This window comes from Acyrthosiphon pisum, chromosome X, assembly GCF_005508785.2.
Source record: "Acyrthosiphon pisum isolate AL4f chromosome X, pea_aphid_22Mar2018_4r6ur, whole genome shotgun sequence".
NCBI lineage: Eukaryota > Metazoa > Arthropoda > Insecta > Hemiptera > Aphididae > Acyrthosiphon > Acyrthosiphon pisum.
In genome coordinates, this window is record NC_042493.1 from 79,829,780 (window position 1) to 79,852,360 (window position 22,581).

The 22,581-nt window shown below is 28.9% G+C and overlaps 1 protein-coding gene across 1 annotated transcript in view; it reads left to right on the top strand.

The window, feature by feature from the left end:
* Positions 1-2,771: 2,771 nt before the first annotated feature.
* LOC100568721 (muscle segmentation homeobox) overlaps positions 2,772-22,581 on the top strand; it is a 24,252-nt gene continuing 4,442 nt past the window's right edge. The window contains exons 1-5 of the mRNA XM_016802202.2: positions 2,772-3,630; positions 3,879-4,461; positions 5,437-5,868; positions 11,962-12,465; positions 15,110-15,663. Of these exons, the coding sequence (XP_016657691.1) occupies positions 3,927-4,461; positions 5,437-5,868; positions 11,962-12,465; positions 15,110-15,663 (2,025 nt within the window). The 5' untranslated portion in view covers positions 2,772-3,630; positions 3,879-3,926. The remainder of the gene's footprint in view (positions 3,631-3,878; positions 4,462-5,436; positions 5,869-11,961; positions 12,466-15,109; positions 15,664-22,581) is intronic.

Sequence of the window (22,581 nt, forward strand, 5' to 3'; positions counted from 1 at the left end):
ATTTCAATTAAAAGTATTTATGTATACTTTACTAAACTTTAGATGACCATAGTTAATAAACTAGCGAACCAAAATTGATGATTTAACTATCAAAATTTTCAGAAAAAAAAGCTTTACCAGAACCCATTAAAAAATATAGTAGTTGCCATTTGAAAAAATAAAGTTGATTTTGCTATTGGTACACCTGTGTTTAAACATTTTGAAAATGTTCTATTAAAAATAAAGAAACACGTCTTTTTTCGTTTTAACGAAATTCGATGTCATCGATCCATAATCGTTAAAAAGGCTATCGAAAGATTCCGAACGATTGAGAACACTTAAAATTAACAAAGAACTTACCTTTGTCCCAAAAAATACCCGAAAAAGAATACGATTGAGAACGAATTTACGTGCAACGTTGTCATATCATTTATTTGGCTATTGAAAGATTCATGCCCGTATAAAATAAATATTCTTGAAAAAAGTCATCAATTAATAATTATAACCTTATACAAATATATGGGCACCTAATAATATGTAATACAAATATATGAATACAAGATGTAAAATAATATTTATTAGGTAATTATAAAAATATGTAATAATACACAGAACGATTTTTTTTAACATGTTCACCTGCATTTATCCTTTTAATAATACTTTTATTCAAATTCTGGTTTTATAAGTATACCTGAAGACAAATATTTTCAAATTACTGATCATTTTGTACTACTCAAGGAATATCCTGTGGCGATACAAATTTAAATTGTTCAAATGAAAATCTCCCTTCTTTATGTAAATTATTTTACTAATAAGTAGTTTCTGAGTTATTAAAATATTCATACTAAGGATAATAGTCTTTAAATATAGTTTTGGAAAAATATAAACTGTATGTAATATTATATGTAGGTAGTATTTGTTATACTTAAATCATTTTTACAACTTATTTATATTGATAGATCACTAGTAATTACTTGCATTTTCAGATCATCTAAGCCACCAAATTTACTTAACCTAGGGCATAAAAATATAAATTATTCTTAGTACCTTGACACTAACTATCCTAGCTATTTTCAATATTGTTTTTGATCGAGTTTAAATTAAGATTTTAATAACAACATAATATATTTCTGAATTATTTCAGTAGGTATGAACCAATTATGGTGCTCAAATTATAATTCGATTAAATACTTGGCAACGTTGGAAAAAAAATAAAATATCGAGCGTTCTCAATCGTATTTTACCGGTTAAAAAACTTCTCAGACAATGACATAAGATACACTCTGTATAGCTAGTGTAGGCGTGTAGTAATTTATAGTGTAGGTAAATGTGAATAGGTTCGTAATGTATATGATGGTTAATATATTATATTTTTTCATATAAACTTAGTTCGGGTAACTCTATATTAAATTATTTGTTACCATATAATATTATACCTACTGGGCATTTTAGTTATTATACCTAATAATTACTACTTAAATTTAACCTACGGATTGTGAAATTTCAAACAAAAAATTATTTAAAACGAAATGAGCTGGTTCAGTAAATAAAAAGGTGAGAACCAAAATATTTTTATATTTCTTCATTCATTTTATCAAAAACTTTTGACGTTCAACGTTTATAGTTAGTTAATTAAAAACTTATCCAAGAGTAGACATTTATTATGAACTTTATATCGTTTATAAAACATAATTATTCTGCAGTTAGGAATTTATACTGACTTTATATAACAATAAAGTTGATTGATGTAGTTTTAAAAATTGATAATGAAGAAATACATTTTTAAAATGTGAAAATTTAGGATTTTGGGAATCTAATTGTTTTAAGAAGAAACTGTAATCAAACGGTTTAGCACTTTTGACAAATTGACTGCAGTACTTTCGGACATTATACAGTCTGTAGGTCTACCTATCTATTGCATATATTATTAATCCTTGTAATATTATTTTAATGAAGAACTCCGAACTATGTATAGGTCAATCATTAATCATTATTCAGTAACTTGCACGGTCTTCATTTATTATGTACACAATTATTTTTATCACCACGTGCATGTAGGTACCTAATATTGTGTAATTTATTATTATTACATATTGTTTAACATAAATATTAAATACTATTTTACACACAACAACATATGACACGCTTATATAGTTATATATATCTATAAAATAGAAATGTATATAAACACATATATTATGTACCTATATGTACATAATATAATATATACATTTCCGCCATGCGCACACACTAGCTACTGCTCTTTTCCCTAACCTCTCCGACACTCTTTTTGCCATTTGCTGCCGTTTATCGGTTTTCTCCTTCCATGCTCTTTTTCATAGCGTCAAAAACAGCAGCGTAATCTTCTATCCCCATATTCCTCGGTTTTCTATTCTAAATCTCTATTCTAATATGCAATCCCATCGTATTTTTTTTCCCTGTCATGTACGGTCTTTTCACTGCCATCCAACAGTCGAGCTGACGTTCGAGAAAAGCCGAGGGGGTAATGTACGACAGAACGTCGACTCAAATTTTCCATTCAAAAATATTATAATAATATTTATTTCAATGAAATATTTTACTTGTTGTAATTTCTAAAAAATTCATAGTATAGATACTTATTTTCATATTGGTGTAAAAAAAATCACTACATTTTATAATGTAGGCTGAAAATTAAGGACAACGTTTATAATTTCGTTTATATACACAGTAGTTCTCACACATGCAATCATGTACACCTTCCTAACTGTACTTACTTCTCGGTGATTTGGTTTAAAACATAACATATCCATCTATTTTATCTGTTTAGTTTTTATATATTATATTATATTATCATGTAACACTATACCTATCTATATTCAAATCAAATTGTAATTTATAATGTGATTGTTGGCGCGAGTTTCTGTTTTTGTAAGATATATGTAATATATAATATAATAAATACATAAACTATACAGAGAAGTGGTTTTTTTTACCCCAAATCCTTAAATCGATTAGGTACCTTATATTTACACTCGGTGGTATTATCTCATTATTATTATTAAAGGCCGTCATTTTTTCTCTTGCTATTATCGTCGTTCGTTTTCCACTGAAGGTTGCGGGACGCGGGGTAGCTAACTGCAGCTTGGTGGAGGTAACCTGGGCGTGACGCCTGCTCTCTCGAGGCACGCCCATAGGAGCAATAGCAGCAATGGCCGACCATACTCGACAATTATCGTCAGTACAGCATCCCTCATCTCACTCTACCCGGTGGCATCCACTTCATCCCCTTCTATTGCCTACAGGGGGTGCGGGAGTAAGTTGACTGAGAGGAAAAACAATGATGGTGGTGGCCAAAAACATTAAGGCCGAGAGAAGACCACCGCCGTTTACCGCCAGTGTCATAATCAGTGCGAAATCAGCCGCCGTTGTTGTATTATCATCTATATAATATTTTAACATTATTGATAATACCAAGCAAAATAATTTTAATAATAATAACAATAATAATAATAATAATAATCAAGTTGTTGTGTGTATAATTATGTAGTGTAGAGTTTACTGTTAGCAGTTGTGCGGATAATATTTTTCCAGTGTGGTGAATAAATGTGTATCCTGCGATTAAGGATTATGTTGGATGTTCCTTGTATACCGGAAAAATAAAATAAAAAGGTTTTTCTAAATATTATTTTTATTTAATTTACATTATGTTACAATTGTATATATAATAGCCACCGCTTTATAATATGTATAATTATATTATATTATATTATATTGTGAAATACGTGTGAAAATGTTGCGAAACAAAAGTATTGGCACGCGATTCTTACGGTGGTAACAGCATCTATGATCATCAAATAGGTTTACCTTCAATTTATATTTATTCATTACTAAAATAAATTTAAATCCATTTTCTATAGATATATTTATCAGTATTTCCTACATTTGGTTTTCATAAAACTAATTTGATGGAGAATACTACTTCTACTGCATTTACAACTGATAATCAATCGTCAAATAAGAATAACGAATTGAAAAATGGGGATAATATCGAAGATTGTCAACAACAGCATCAGAGACGCCAAAGGACTACCGGAAATGGTCGGTGGTGTACCAGCAGCGTTCGATCACGGTCCTCTACATCATTTCTCATACATAATTTACTTATATCATGTTCGGGTGATGCTAGTGAAGTGCAAACAACTATATCTCCCCCATCACATCCGATAGTAGAACAAGATAACGACAATGAAGATACTAGTAATAATAGTAGCAGCAGTGAAAGCAAAAGTAGAAGTTGTAGTCCACAAGAGATACAACTATCATCCCCTGTAATGGACGTTAAAGAAGAAAAAGAAGACGATGTTAATGGAATGTACGATGCAGAACACTACAGAATTAAGAGACGTAAATGCACTATTCCTTTTAGAAGGAGAACATCTAAGACCACAGAAAGCAGCAGCACTAATGCTAGCGGCGATAGTGATATTGAAAAAAGAGAAAGTAAGAGAATCAATAACAATCTAGAATTTTATAATTTTTTTTTGTATGGTTAATACCAACATTTGTTATTTCACAATTAGTAAAACAATTAACAAATTTAAGTTTAAAGTAATCATAATATAGGTTTTATACACAATTATTTTTTTATATACTCTATATAAATCTTTATATCTATATATAATCTATATATCAACATGTAGGTACCTACCAATTTAGTAAATTAGATTAAAATAACAAAAAAAAAAATTAAGATAAATGTATAATCATATTGTTGGTTTGGATACAAGTAAGTTTTAAATATTATTTATGTTTTAAAGATTCATACAAATAGATTTGTTTTCTATAAAACAATACTACCTAGTTATCTATTACTGATACCTACATAATTTAAAACGTAGATTTATAAATTACGTAGGTAACTGTTTGATGAATGTTACAGCTAAAAAACATTATTTAATTATAAATTATACGAGGTAATAATATTAATTTAACATTTTATTTTAGATAAAAATTAACAATAAGTAAATCGGATACATTTGAAAATCAATACAGTTTCCTTAATTTTATTACACAAATAGCTAGATTATCTGGCAAGTAAAGTAAACTTATTGCTATTAGTAGTATAGGTATTCAGTTAGTCGGATTTATTACAGCTCTCTATGTATATAGATTACAATAATATTATTCCAATTATAATTTATTTTGAACTATTTTTACCACATTACTTTGTAGATTTAACCATACAGAAATAACTTAATTTTGTATACAGGTATCCCAAGAATAATTATAAAATTACTTTAATTTTAATCCTCATTGGTTTTATTATAAAAATAAAAATGTTTAGTAAATAATATTTAGGTGCCTATACGATTTTCGTAATGGTAGGCGTTTATACAACAAACGTTTAATTTTTAAGACCGATTATTGTTTGTTTATTTTGTAAATCAACTAACGCATTGGCATTAATGTTAACAGCTGATAAAGAATCAGCATCACCAAAAGTATCGGCGGAAGATTCACAAATGCAATCAATGCAAACCCAACCACCGCCTATTTCAATATACCTATCCACAGCTATGAATCATCATCAACAATCCTTGCTACAAACGTCAACCCAAACACCTACTTCAACGTCAACCATGCCTGTGCCGTCGTTAAACTTCAGCGTAAACGCCATTCTCAGTGGCGGAGGATGTTCAAATGGACGAAGCAATAGTACTAGTAGCAACTGCAGTACCGGAAGCAACGGGAGCAACGGGTCCAGTGGTTTCGGGTACAGTGGAAAAATGATGCCACATCAACAAAATATTTATGACACTGGTCAACAGCACAGCCAACATTTGGCTTCTGCTGCTTTTTTGCGAATTACAGCCGCGGCCGCGGCGGCTTCCGCGTCATCACCTTCTGGTAAGTCGAATGTTGAATTTGAATAATAACAAACTATATAAAGTAGTACGATAGTATCATAACAAACGAATAAATATAACTGTATAATTTTTTACAACATGAGTGATTACTAATAAAGTAATAACTAATAAGAACGATTCGGTAAATCGGATAAATAATATAGGTAATAGTAAAAGCTGCGTGCAACGAATTCGTCGTTTGCAAAACAGAATATTATTATTAAGCTGTGGTATTGACATATTGAATGATTTATATAATTATGACTTATAATTATAATTTTATTAATATTGGTATAGGTATATAAAGTGTATGTTATTAGGAAGACATTTAGATATAAAATACTAAACAATATATATATAATATATATATAACGGAGTACATTTATTTTGTACATTTTTTCATATTGTATAGGTAGAAATAACGTAATTGGTACATACAATCATATATATATAGGTAATATAGTTAATTACCACGTCAAAGCGGCTTCATATTTCATACTATAAATAAATACGTATATAAATGCTTAACATTATAATGGGACTTTGCGTGTAATGATATTGAAGTATATATTATTATTATGATGATAATGGGCGGGACTGCCGTTCGATCTTCTCTTTTTTCCTTTGCTATAACTTTCATTTTTTCCTTATTTCTCGACAGGGTAGAACGCGGCGTGTTCTTAAATTTATAGCATTAACCGTTTAGTGCTGTCATTCACAGCCCTTTTTGCACATTTATCTCACTCTATACATAATAATAAAAATATCTTATTACAACAACTGTAACAATTATTATTATTATTATTATTATTGTAACACACATATTCATAGTAATATGTATGTATGTACGAATTAGAATTTAGATGCAAAACCGTTAGTTAAAAAACGGATGATAATTATTACTTATAAGTTATAACTAGGGTTCGGATTTTAAAGCAATATAACCAATAAAAAAACTTTTAAAATGTGAAAAAATTCCAAAAAAAAATCATTTAATTTATATACAAAAGTAATTACAAAATTAACTAAAAAATGTAATAGATTTCAATTAATTTATTTAGTTTGTATTAAAAAAAAAACTAACTACCATGTACAAAAACAATAAATTAACTTGCCATACCAAATACTTTATTGATATCGACAATAATAAATCCCATTAAAACTAATTTTAAACATTACATCGATATTGCGTCGTCTTCACCAAGCTTTTAGCGATTTATTCCGTTCATACATATAGAAAACTATTAGGTCAGTTGATATTTGAACACATACAAATTAAAAAAAAAAGAAAAAGTAAAAAAGGCAAAAAAAAGTTCACACATTATCTTAGAAATTAAATGAAACTTATTTTAATTTAAAAATTATTGTTCTATTGTTATCCTAAAAAAAGCATTTTCATCCAAATCCGAACCCTAGTTATAATTTATATTTCAAATTAAATTCTAATTTTTTATTTTCGTTTAAAACTTAAATATTTTTAATAAATGTCACGATCTTTATTTATTACGATTTTTCGTCAATGATATAGATACAGATAATAAGATATAATATAATAGTAAACACTGCACATCCGACTATAACTCTATTAACACTTCTCTGTTTACATTAATGTACGTCATATATTCGTTCATAATATTATGTACACAATGTACAATCGATTATTTTACTTGGAACAAAATGTAACATAACAATATAACACAAACGCAGCTGAAATATTGCTATTGAAGCGCTTTAGTACTAATAGTAACATAAAACTATTTATACAAAATGTTTAAAATTCGATTTAGCTGACTATATTATATACCTATATATGTGCTGTTAGTCAATCGATCTTTGTATAGAGTTACACAGGAGTGACACGAAACACCACGGTTATTATAAAGTAAACACTAGGAAAATGAAATACGATTCACTGACATTTTTATTTATATGTCATAGGTCTATAAAATATGTGTATTTAATGTTAAGGTACACAATTATTTCTTGTGTATTATTCATTTATTCTAGAAAAATGTTAGACTAAATAATATACCTACCTAAATGAATACAGTCGGTAGGTACTTATAAATAATACATATTATAATATTAATTATGTAGGTATAGAATGTAAGATATTTATATAATTACATGTGCATATTAGGTATAAAAGTTGAACATTTTATAAACTTTTAACTACAAAATAATTTTTAAATTTTAAGTTTGATACATTTGTCAAAGTAGTTTTACTGTTTACAAACAGTTATCCAAACGTGACGATAGACAAAAAAAAATAATTAAAAAACATACATCATTGTAAAATCATATATTTATCGCTTCGCTCAGAATCCAAAAGAAAATTAAATTAAACGTATACAATTTTAGCATCATATATTATTATGTTCAATCATAAATCAGAATTTATAAAAAATCATAATTTTTTGTTTAAAATTTGAAATATACAATTTTTTAAACATTCGAACTTTGAGCGCTCATCAAAAGAGAAGGGCCTTTCAATATTTTTTAATTGATATAAGCGCTACTTTTGAGGAACTTTGTACGAAAATTTCAATAATTTTATAAAAGAATCATATTGATTTTATTAACATAAATAAAAAAACCTGAAAATCTCAACTTTTAATATAGTCAATATTTTTCAAAAACACCTACTAATAAAAAAAGTGTCTAGAAAATGTTGAAATTAATATTTTGTGAAAATATCGAATCTCTATAATTATTAATTTCTAAATAATTATTACGATAAAAAAAATCAAAATTCATTCTTTCAAATCCTTTCCGGCTGATTTTTTATAATTAAGAAACACCACAGTATTAATTAGATACAATTGTCTACCAAACCACCCTTAAAGCAGAATATTGAAAAAAATGTTCTGTGAAAAGAAAGCAAAATTATAAATTAACAAACACAATTCACACATTATTGTAAAACATCGAATTCCAATTCAACATCATTCCGCTCAGAATTTAAAATAAGAACATTATTCGTGATTATCAATTATAATTATATCATTAAATGTTTTCAATATGTTAGTTTTCGAATATTAAGTTTTCCATATGATGGCTATCAGGCTATGTAATCTGTGCAAGGTTTATTTCCTGAAATTATTTTGTTATCGAATGTCATATATTAAATACAATATACAATATATATTATATATCTACATAATATATGTTAGGTATATACTCATATATCAAGTATAAACGTCACAAATAATATTCTCTTATTTCATTTTGATAGTATAAGACAATTTACTTTAATATTGACCCTGCAGAATCTACACTCCACAAATATCTTATTTGTTATGTTGTGCACTAATTGGGCGTATGATACACATTAGACAAACATAACCCGGCTAAATTACTTTATACTATTTGTTAATTAAAGAAAAAAAGTGATCAAATGTTTTATATACGTAGGTTGATACTAGATACTATAGACTATAGACTATAGAGTATAGGTACGTAAATTATTAGAATTTGAAAACAGGTTCTCATTATTTGAATAATTTAAAAAGTTTTACAAAGTATACAAAGCTCTTTTTTTTTTGATAAAAAATTATGTTAACTATTAGTTATTAGGTATGATAAAATTCACCCTGCAAAATTTGGAAATCAATCACTGGAAATAACCTGCTGTTAATCTACTGTATAATCGAAAGTTTGCTTATGTAATATAGCGTGGTATTTAACTATTGGTAGTGTAAGAACAGTTAAAAATCTCAAAGTCAAAGAGTTGTAATATACTTTAAAGTTTAGAGATAGCTTTTTTGATTGTTTTAAATTGTATACATTTTTACAGTATTTACATATATTAATATCTTATATCTTATTAATATCTAATATTAATATCTCTGTTAGCTATAGGTATTTTTCCAAAGAACAATTAGCTCGTTTAAAATAATAAATTTGCTTCCCTTAGTCATTTACATTTTTACAACTTTACAACCAAGATAAATAAATCTTGTATACAATTATTTTTGTTTTGATATGTTATATCTACCTATATTATTTAGTATGTATAGAGGTGCTTAATATTACAGTCTTCAATTTTTATTTTTTCTATACCTATACAGGCTACAAACAGTGATCGTATTGAAATTTCATACTTTTATATGACATAGTTATATCAAAAATGATTGAATTTTGGTATATGGAGTATATGATTAGTTTCACCAACTAGTTTTTTTCGTAGACAAACATTCGTTCTTAACATCAACAACATGTAACATCTTCATCATCCAATACTCAATAGTATTAAAATTTCAATGCATGTACATTTATTTAAATGTATCAATTTTAAATTATAGATACCTATTACCTTTAAAAACTTGAACTATCGGTTATTCGTATTTTTTTTAACAACGCTGTTCATACTTAACAACAAAAACGTTAAATATATGTATACAAAACTTTATTAATCCCCCTTAATTTCACTGTAAATGTCATAAACTCAATAATTCTGTTATTGCGATCACCACAAAATTAACACTGTGTTATATTATTTTTGGACAATTTTGTTATTTGTAAGATAGGTAAGTTATAGGTAAATACCTATACGTATTTACTATTTTTTACAAGATTTTTCATAGTATTTCTAAAATACTTGTTTTTAAAACGTATAATTTGGATTCATGACCCACATGCATATGTGCACCCACATCAATAATCTATGCGGAAGAGTCACGAACATTTTCTTTTCATAGTAAATTCCATATTTTCAAGGCAACAATGTGTGTTCCTGGGAATTGATTTGGTGGCAGTCGTACATGGCTTTCAGCGGTGAATCTAGGAATTTTTGATGGTGGGTACTATGATGATAATAAGGACCCAATATCTTTTAACTTGTGGTTAAAAACAAATTTAACCTATTTGTTGGCAGTTGGTAGTCTACATCTGTAGTCTACAATTAATGAATTTAGTTCACGGTTTAAGACATACCTATATCTTAAACCGTGATTTAGTTCTACGTGATAATTGATAAGTGATAACTAATATAATAATAATAAAAACTATAATAAAAAAAAAATTCAATATGCTCCAACCCTCAAGCTCCCACCCTAAATCTGCCACTGATCGCTTTTATGTGCTTTACACTTAATTTTGTTTTATAGATTACAAAATTCCTTTAAATAATTTAACACAGTGTTATAACTTGTGGTAGTTGCAATAACAGAATAGCTTTTATCGGAAATAAATATAAATAGCGGTACCTAGCTGCGATAATACATAGATATGCGGTAGTACCTACTTGATTAAATTATTTTTGCCCAAACTAATATATCCCAAAGATAGTACTATTGGCAATCCCTATACTAAACACCCAAGGAGCAGCGTTCCCGAAGTTTCGGTAGGTACCTATATACCATTGTTATTAGTAAGTAGTAGTACCTAACAGCCAACAGGTAACCATTTTAATGTAACCATTTCTACGTTTCTATTGTACTTATCATTGTTATCGAATAAATAATATTTATTACTTGCTGTTTGAATTTTGAACTACTGGACTATTTGACATTTTGAAGTTTGAACAGAAGTATATTGACATTATTGTTACCAATATTATAAAAGTACAATAATTATTAATTTTAATTAATTTATAATTTTTTTTAAAATAAAAAATGAATTGTTCATGGTATAAACAATATATTATACCTCATAGCTCATCATTCGGGAACGATTGGATGAGGCTGAATGATGGCCTATCCATCATAATTTATATTATCTATGCCCTATGGTGGATATAATATCCATATAATATCACAATAATAATTATTGCACAACAGTCAACAAGTGACATCCAATAATAGTACTGACCCTGGACCTCTTGAAATTATACTTTGAATACTTAGGGCCAGTTGCACCGTCTACGGTTAAACTTCGATTAAGCTTAATCAGCTGATAACAGATATTTAACCGGGCAAATTCGGCCGATTAAACTCCGGTTAACTTTAATCAGAAACGGTGCAACCGGCCCTTAGGTATAGGTTTGTGTTTATTGATATTCCATTAAGGCTGGATAATATTAGGTACCTACGCATGAGTTTTTTTTAAAAAAAAGTAGATTTTCTACTATGATAGTTATTATTCTTATTTTTAGGTCCAATGTTTTACCATCACCATCATCTCGCTTCAGTCGCTGCTCTCCACCATCACCAACAACAACAACAGCAGCAGCAGCAGCAGCAACAGCAGCAATTACACCAAAACCGAGTACACGCGGTAACCTGCAGTCCGTCGCCGACACCTCCGCCGTCTTGTCTGCCAGCCGCCGCGTCGAACACACCACCCACTTGCACTTTCTTGACGGACGTCACCAGCACAGTGACCACTGCTCCACAGCCTGCACAACCTCTCCGGACCATTGCCAAGCCCATCGCACGCAGGCCCGCCAACGCCGCGAATCCCAATGTGGGCTCCAACGGGAATCTTCACAACTCCGCATTGCTGCCGATTGCCGCCGCAAATTTGGCGTCCAACGGTCCATCGAGCAGCGGCGGCGGTCTGACGAACAACGCCAACGAGAGTGCTGGCGGCGGCGGCTCAAGTGTCTGCAATTCCACCGCACTGTCGAACACGTCAACTTCATCTTCTACTAATCCCGGTAATTATACCATATTAACATAATTTCTTATAGAGATTAATTATTGTATATTATAGTCACCATTTGGACGTAATTACTTACTATAATAATTATACCTATATTAATAACATATACATAAATTATATCATAATATATTATAGCTGCTGCTGGGCCAACGTCAGGCCGTATAAAATGATTAATTACTTAAATCTTGTTTAAAGTAATTTGTAATCTTCACCGTTAATGATGTATAGTATATCATATAATATATTATATAAAGTACAGCGATGATGGTGGTATTGGTAGTAGTGTACCTATTACAGAAAGTTTGTTGTTTCTGTTAGTTTGTTACCATAACTTTAGAAAAAAAAAACAAAAACAAAAACTAATAATAATATAATTTCCCGTTGACCCGGAAAAATGTTTTTCTCAAATGGTGCGATCCTTTCGAAGGTGCCAAAAAACATAAACCGCGTAGGTACAATAATCATTAATTATAAAATAATCGTTTGTCTAGAGAGTTCGTTGAGGGGGTAAGTGAATGTTGCACAGTTGCTAACAATAATAATTTCTCTTATAATTACCCCTTACTACCGTATTTACGGCTATGATATACATATATAAATATATAATTATTTCATTACTTATATCGTTATTATAAAGTTTGAGCACCGTAAATCAAAAACAGACTAGCAATATGCGATCTACGTGGATATGTTTTTGACGAATGATACCACGCGTTAAAATAGATCGTTAAAAGCATTCGCGTACGTCGTAAACATAAACTCGTACAGTCGCGTTCTACAGCGACTGGCCGACACGTGCCGCCGGCCTCCGTTCGACTGAAATGTCATCGGCAGCACATGCAGCAACACAACAGTATAATATGCACCAACTAACAGCAATTCGTATAATCATATAATATATTTTATTATTACATTGCATTTTAAACGACCATAATCGTTGGTCTAATCGCCGTGTATTATTTATTATTTCATATTTGTTCTATTTAATATATTGTGAATACATATATAACATATATATTATATACCATATATACGCATACGATTAGGTACCTGCCTATTATAAAAGCAAAAAATAAAAAATAATAATAATCAATAAAATTATAACGAGAACTTGGGAGCTGTATAAGAGAGTATAATAAATATAGAGACGAATTTGAGAAGAATGGAAAAATAAGGAAAATAATATAGAATGCGCGAACAAGAGAAATAACCGACTTCACCCCGTCCCGGCGCAGTGTAATCGAGTGCTGTGATTCCAACCAACCCCTCACTCCACATCGCTGTTGTTCTAATACACCTCCCCAGTTCCGCCAGCAAACTCATTCGCCACCGCCAACCCCTGGGCGAACCTGTCAAACGCACGCGCTACACACTACCCTCAGCACTACCCTTGTTCCCATCTCTCTTTTCCACTCACTTATTATAATATATTTAATAATCCAATGCAGCCGCAAAAAAGGGACCCTTCTGCCGTATTCTTCTTACTATTGAAGTCAGTTGCACACACTGCCCACCGATTAGTGTTGTTGTCGTTATTAGCGTCTGTTGCACCGGATTGCATTTCTGTTTTTTTTTTATATAATATAATATAGTATATATATTTCGTCGTCCCCTTCTTTATACAATAATAAAAAATAATAATAATAAATAATTAAAAATCATCTACTATAACGTAGACGATAGCTGTGTAACATTCTGCTGGCCGGCATAATATCATAGGTCCGTGACTAAAATGCGTATAACACTTGAATTATTTTAAGGATAAAAATTATTATTATTATTATTATTATTATTATTATTGCAACACGTGCTGTTGGCGGCGCGAATATTGTCGCCCTGCTCTTTGCTGCAATGTGGCGTCGACGTAACGCAGTAATAATCATAATAAGATGAGAAGGTAACAGCTGTGGCTGCTTATATTATTATTAACACCGTCTCTGCGGTTATTTATTATTATTTATTTATACACTGACTAGTCGGGTTAAACAATGGCAATATTTCGGAAAATGTAGAATTGCAAGCTTGCAGTCCATTCGCTCTCCCAAGCTGCTTGTCGTTATATACATTTACACTTACATTTAAAAAGCAAAACATTATGTACACATTAATTAATTCAAAAAAAATATAAATAAATACAAACGATTTATATTACCATATAGTAGGTTATAAGGTTAGCTTTACATATAGTTTCATTTAACACATTAAATTCGCCTTACAAGGTACCTACTCATTGATTTGTAAAAAGGTACTTGACATTTTTTCGAACTCTTTAAATTATATTTATGTGTAAATATGTAATATATATATTTAATATACACGAAAAAAATACGTAAAACCAATTACTACTGCTGCCAATACAATTGAACAGCCATTGATTTTTTGTGACGCTTATAGGTACTTCTATAAAAATAAAATGTAGATTATATGATTCAATATTTTGAATTTCTTACTTCTAAAATATATTGGATTTAAAGTTAGGTATACATTTTTTAGATGTACTTAGTTAGTAATGACAACTTTACAGGCTAAATTGATACTTTTGGCCTTTGGAAAGTACCTATATATTTACTAAATAATCGTCAATAATACAAATACATTTTATACTGGTAATAAATATTTTTTTCCCAAAAAATGTTTAGGTCCAGGACGACCAAATGGCGCTGGAACAAACAGGTTCCCCATAGTACACCCTCAGTACAATTACCGCCATCATTTAGCTCATCAACATCCTCACACTCATCATGAAATCCTCATGATGCAATCCCGATCAAATGGAGTATCTAGCTCCAATAACGGAACATCGAACTCCCTGGCTTCCGTTCCTCCGTCGCCTTTTTCATCTTCCACCACGTGGCCTTATAATGGGGGATCCAGTGCAAACGGAGGAGGATCTGTACATTTAACCGGAACGACTGCACATCATCATAGAATTACGCCGTTGCACCATCATCAGCATCATCCATCAGCAACAACCATGCTATTGATGAGCACCAACAACAACACCTTAAACGTAATGAATGGTGTAGTGGTTGGTGGAAATAACAGGGGGAAACCACGGAGGGGCATGATGCGACGGGCCGTGTTCTCTGACGCGCAACGGAAGGGTTTGGAACGTCGGTTTCAGGTGCAAAAGTATATCAGCAAACCGGATAGAAAGCGATTGGCTGACAAGTTATCGTTAAAAGATTCACAGGTAATTTAAAATAAATACTTGTATTTAACGTAAAACATTAAGTAGTATTAAACATTTATTTTTGGGAAGGTAAAGATTTTTAGCAACATTTTGTCTATTGCCGCCGAAGTCAAATTTTCTAAATATCGGTGTTTATATTTCTATAAGAACGATTTACTTATTAATTATTATTTATTAGTACCAAATACAATGTTGTATTTAATTATATTATTATTATTATTATTAATTATTATTATTACAGATCAAAGTGACCATATTTTATTACCTGTACATTTAAAACACATACCTAACTTAAATGTATGTCAGTAAATTCGATCATTTAAAACTCTGTTAACCCTACTTATATTATTATTTATCATTTTTAGTAGTTGACAATGTAAAACAATGTGTTAATTAATCGTGTATGTTAAATTTCAACAAATAACTATCACCACTGTTTATCTTGTAGTTTTCTCATACAAATCGATGTGTCACACCATTTTTTTTTAGTCGGCGGTTCGAGCGTGAAAACCGCGTGACAAGCTCAAAAATGATGTGACACCTCGATTCGTATGAGAATTTTACAAAAAATACAACTTGAGTATTTATTTTTACATTTAAGATAATGTTCTAAAAATAAATTGAAAAACCCAGATTTTGAAGGTAGAAAAAAAATTTCAAAAAAATCGTCATTGGGTCATCACACTGAGTACGCATATACTAGTTTCCTCATCCATTTCAGAAACACCCTGTATAATTAACTATAATAATAAGTAAAGAGTAGAATTTACTGATCGTCGTCATTATTTTTGTGGGATTCTATTAAATTTAAGCTATTTAAACTATTTAATGCCTAAACTTGACATTTGTATACTTAAATACATTTATATGAGCATAATCGATTGAATTCTAGCTCATTCCACATTTATAAAATGTTTAATAGTAATTCTTGTTTCGTGAAGAAAACTATTTTAACGTGGTGTCGTGTTTATATGTTTTTCAAAAATCTTCGTATAGTTATTTTACAATTTCAGACAAGAGTTATTGACTCTAGAACGGCGTACAAATATTCAAAAGTTTATTGAAAGTCTAGAAAGTTAGATGAGTGTCTGGGAAGTTAAGTGGAAGTTTATAGGATATGTCAATATGAAATTATTTGTCGATGGATATTAAACCGCTTAACATAAGTGTCCCAATAAAAAATATGTATTGCCATATGGGTACAGTGTACACCTATAATACTGTGGCGGATATATTCTAGTCTGATGGAGGTGGGGGTGAATTTCAAATAGACAGAGAAACGTTTATGAAAGATTGCTACGCCTCTTCCTTGATTTTTTTAATGAAAAGGTCTTTATAGAGGGTCAGGTTAGAGATAAAGGGCGGAGAATTTGTAATCTTTGTAATCTTATAATCTTATGAAGTAGAAAATACAAGAGCACCCTCAGGATAAAATCCAACCTGGGGCAAGATGAAAATTATTTATAAATTATAATCTAATATAAATTATAATGATATTTATATATTAAGTGCAATCATCAAACAATAATTGCAAGAGTTTTTAATGAAAATGGCTTTGCTATGGCCACAGGGCGTAAAGTACGGAAATGGTATTTTGTATTTAACGGATGCTCCTTCGTATAGTCTTAAAACTAGAAAAATTCCAACAAAATTTTAGCAATAGACGAATAAATACTATTATAACAATTTCGAAAAAATTAAAGAAGTTATTTCAAATCTTGATTCAGATACTGCGAAATTGCTATTACAAAAGCTACTGATATTATGCAAAATAATAGCCTGAATAATCGTTTAGCCTATATTATTTCCAAAAATTGTTGTTTCTTAGTTAAAGTAATAAAAAAATTAGAAATATCAAACCTAACAATAATTGAAAGTCTTGCGAAAATGCAGCGAACAAATTAAATGAAGTTCAAGGAGTATCCGGAGTAATAATAAGAAACTACATAGGTACTCGCTAAAAACGTTGCTTTACACAAAATTAAAACTATTAGAGATATTATTCTGAATAAAAATGAAAATACATCAATAGTTATTGAATTAAAACCATCTGATATATAAATATATATATCAAGTATGAAATACTCTTCATTATCCTCGGTCAAAGTTGAACGTTCCTTCAGCCACTACAAATCAATTTTGAGACCATAATATGTACATTGTATCCAATTGTTTCCAAGCGAAGACAACATTGAAGATGATTAGATGAATAATCATTGATAATAATTACAATTTTAAAAATATATATAATAAACCTATAATATGGATATAATATCTGCAATAAGTACATTTAGACTTTCGTATACAATTATTGGTAAATAATTAAAAATTAAATGAAATTAAATAATTGAGTTTGTAAAATATTCTATGTATTTAATTAGTACATATTTTGGCAAAAAAAAGAACATAAATATTTATATATGTTGACTTTTTTTATTACATACAAATCCACGCCCTATTGAAATACAAGTATGTAGGTACCTACATGCAGATAAGAATTTCCAGATGGGACAATGGCCACTCTTTCCTCCCCCTGCGGTTGCCCTTGGATATTTTGGAAGGCTTGGATTTTGTTTAAATTTTATTTCTTAGCCAATCCCCAAAGTTGAATCCCATACTTCCATATTTGTTTTTAGAAACGTTTTATATATTAGTAGTTTAGTTTTAAAAGTAGTAAATTAATTGTTCTTTGAGAGTATAAGATTTTTAGTGAGAGGGAACGAGCGTTAATCCTAATCGTCTCATCTTTATATTATAATTTTGGGAAGGTTCTTCTAACTGCCATTATATTTTCTTATCGAACAGTAATTTATTATGTAAGATATTGTTTGAATGTCATTCGTATTTCATGTGTGTATGACATTATGAAGTACACGACGCCACACTATCAGCTCTTGAAGCCCGAATTATTTTCATAATTCTGTATTTTAGAGTGTGAGTGGAACGATGAAATTATTGATTTTACAATGATGTGTGTTTTATTTTTGTTGTTGCCTATGTACGCTATAAGAAATCGAAATAATGCTTCAATTTTTTATTTCAATATCTTTTCCGGCGGGAAAGTGGAAACGGGAAATTTTACGCAAAATCGATTTTTTATTTAACTTAAAAAAAAATTATTGTAAGTTGTAGATAGGTACACAACGTTTTTATTGAACGTTTATATTAATATTTTCTATGCACCGTAAAATTTTCAAAATATTTTGACTCATATTGAGCCATTTATAGGCATATGAAAATGTCAATTATTATTAGTTTTTTAAGCTTTTTTTAAATTAATTATGATAAAAATGTTCGTTTGGTCGAAGAATTTGAAAATGTAATACAAAGTACTCGTAACTTTTTGTTAGTGAAAATTAAAAAAAAAGTTAAGCGTAAATCACAAATAGTTTCTTATGAGCGTTTGAAATTTTAATTTTGATAAAATTCGGTAAAATAACGAAAATTTGCAAATATATAATTTTGAATTAAAAATGCATAACAATTTTAATTTTATATTACCTAAGGTTTGAAAATGTAATATAAGATTCTTCATAAATTTGTCTACCTTTCGACTAAATTTAACTTAAAGGTTTAAATTAAATTTTTATAAACGTTTAAAGTTCATATTTTTTGAACATATAGGATATTAACTCGTTTTCTCATAGAGTGATTTTCTTATTTTGTTGCAATTTAAAAACGAAAAACCGTAACTATACTTGAATTTACACCATATTATGTTTATTTTATCATTTTCTACACTTGATAATATTTTTAAAATATTTTGACTTGTTTTAAGTTGTTAACGGACATTTTCAATTTTCAATTTTTTTTTAGTTTTTTTCCAAAAATGTCAACAATATTTTATTCGTTGGGTCAAAAGCTTGAAAACATAACACAAGACTCCTCTTAAATGGTTACAATATCAGTTTAAAAATATTAAAAATACTGTAATGTAAGTAATATGAATTATACAATTTTCAATTTTAGATTCTGAGTGGAACGATGAATGTATTGATTTTACAATGATGTGTGTTTTTTTTATTATACAGTGACCCACTTATAACCTTCTGTAAACAAGCCCGGATTAAGGGGGGTAAGGGGGAACAGTCCCGGGTCCCATTGATTTTGGGGGCCCATATTTATTCCCAAAATATATTTTTTTAACACGTCCAATACAGTTAAAAAAAAATTATGTAAATAGGTAGGTATGTGGGTAAATTATTATTAATAATAAAATTATAAAATAAAATTGTCCTTAATTATATATCACGAAAAATTACTATAAATAATAAACTTTTTTTGACAACAATTTCGTTTGTTTGTTTTTTTTTTTCGAGCATTTTAGATTACCGACTTAATTATTTAAGTATATAAAAAGGTTTAAAGATAGGTATAAGACAAAAATATTCAGCTCTTATAAATTAGGTATTTCAGTTAAAATTATTAATCCATATTATACTAAAATTTAGAGGACCATAGTTAATAACCTAGTGGACCAAAAATTGATCATTTTAACTGTCAAAATGTCCAGAAAAAAAGCTTTACTAGAATCCATAAAAAAATATAATGGTTACCATTTGAAAAATTAAAGTCGATTTTATTATTGGTACAACTGCGTGTTTCAAAATTTTGAAAATGTTATAAAAAAATTTCTTGTTACAAATAGAGAAACACATATTTTATTGTCTTAACGAAATTCAAATATCATCGATCCATAATTTTTAAAAAAAGCTGCGTACAATGACATAAAATACTTCCTGTATATTTTTTGTATAGTAAAAAATTATACAATAATATAAAGTCGTTAATATGTAATGATACAATTATTTTAAGCTTAAGTCAAAATGGGCCCATTAAGTGTATGGTACCCCGGGGCCCAATGGATCCTTAATCCGGGCTTGACTGTACAGCAGGGCGACATCCATTTACCCACCTTTTTTAATTTTTTTTTTATTTATGTGTCTTTGTACAAGATGAGTAGTCGAAATAATGCTTCGATTTTCTACTTTAGTATCTTGTTCGAAGGGAAAGTGAATATTGTTGGTGCATTGGGGATGTAAAATTCCCAATAGTTTTCAAAACCGCCGGGAAAAACAACATAAAAAAGTCGGGCAAGTGGTTGTCGCTCTGCTGTACAGAAATTTACAAGTTGGTCACTATAATGGATGGTGTTAAATTAGAATTCAATGATATAATATAATTGTATAAGAAAAATGATTCTAACCTTAATTTTTATGTTGTTTTTCCCGGCGCTTTTGAAAACTATTGGGAATTTCACATAAACTAATAAAATAATATTTTTTCCCGCTTATAATGATTAATAAGTAATATGATTGTGGATTGTCACAATGTCTGTAAGCATAATTCCTTTTTTAATATTGATCGCCATCGTGTTACAACTTACAAGTACAATAGCACAAAACTTCACTATTTAAAAAAATCAGATAAGTGGTTGTCACTCTACTGTACAGTAGGTTACAAGTGGGTCACTGTAATGGACGGTATTACATTTTAATTCAATAATATAATATCGTTGTATACGAAAAACGATTCTGATCGGAGACGCTGACACTTGTCAGCCTAGGATATTTTATATAATATTTATATTGTCATTATTAATACGGTAGCCACTAGCTGGTAAGTTGAATTAATATTATTTGTATATTAATATCATACTAATTGTAAATAATAATAATAAGTTTCAAGTACCTACCCACTATTAATATTTATAAAACTATTGTTTTTTTAAAGCGGTCAATCAGCATATTACTAGGTTTAATTAATGATATTATTGTAAATAAAGTAATTTATATATATTATATAAACTATCTACAAAATAATTATAAAATTTGAAATTTGAAAAATTTTGTTAAAAGTTGAAGTTTAAGTGCTTATGAAAAAAAATGTGCCTATGTACTTTTTATATTTTTCAACTGCTATTGTAAGAAAATGTCAGGAGTATTGCATTCAATTTTCACACTTTTTTACCAAACAAATAAAAATGTATTAATATTAATAGGAAAAAAAAAATAAAAAAACTGAAAACTGACATCAAAAAGAGTCAAAATATTTTCAACATTTTATGGTTTACAGAAAATTAAAATATGAACATTCAGTAAAATTTTCATCTACTGTAATTCGTTTTTGAATAACAATAAAATAACAAAACCGTTCCATGAGAAATCGAGTAAATATCCAATATTGTAAAAATATGAATTTCAAACGCTCATAAAAATTTAATTTGATTTGTTTGTAGACATTTTTTTTTTTTTGATAAAGGTAGACAAACTTATAAGGAATCTTGTAATACATTTTCAAATCTTAGATTTAAAAATATAAAAGGTGGGTAAGTGGATGTCGCTCTGCTGTACAGTAGGTTACAAGTGGGTCATTGTATAATGGATAGTATTAAATTTGAATTCAATGATATAATATCACTGTATAAGAAAAACAATTCTGAGCGGAGACGGTTTGTCAGTCTAGATATTAGACATACATATTATAGGTATACCTATCTATAGTATTATTAATAATTTTAAAATTAATCATATCACAATATCCATTAGGTAACGCGTTATACATCAACAACAGACCGTAGTGCTATCATAGATATATAATACTATAATAGTATACTTTAGAAGTTTCAAGTACCCACAAATAATATTATACAATCACAACAAAATAACTAAAATAGTTATTCCAGGTTTTTTAATATGTAATTTCGTCCAAATTTGAACTTAAAATGACTATAAAAATAAACTGTGCTTATGTATTTCTTAGAATTTTTGGTAACAGAATTAAATATTTACGTGGAATCTTGTTTTAAATTTTCAATCCTTAGATATAAAAGTTGAACGATTTTATAAATTTTTAACTACAATATGATTGATAATTTCGAGATTTGATAAATTTGTCAAAATTGATCTTTAAATGCTT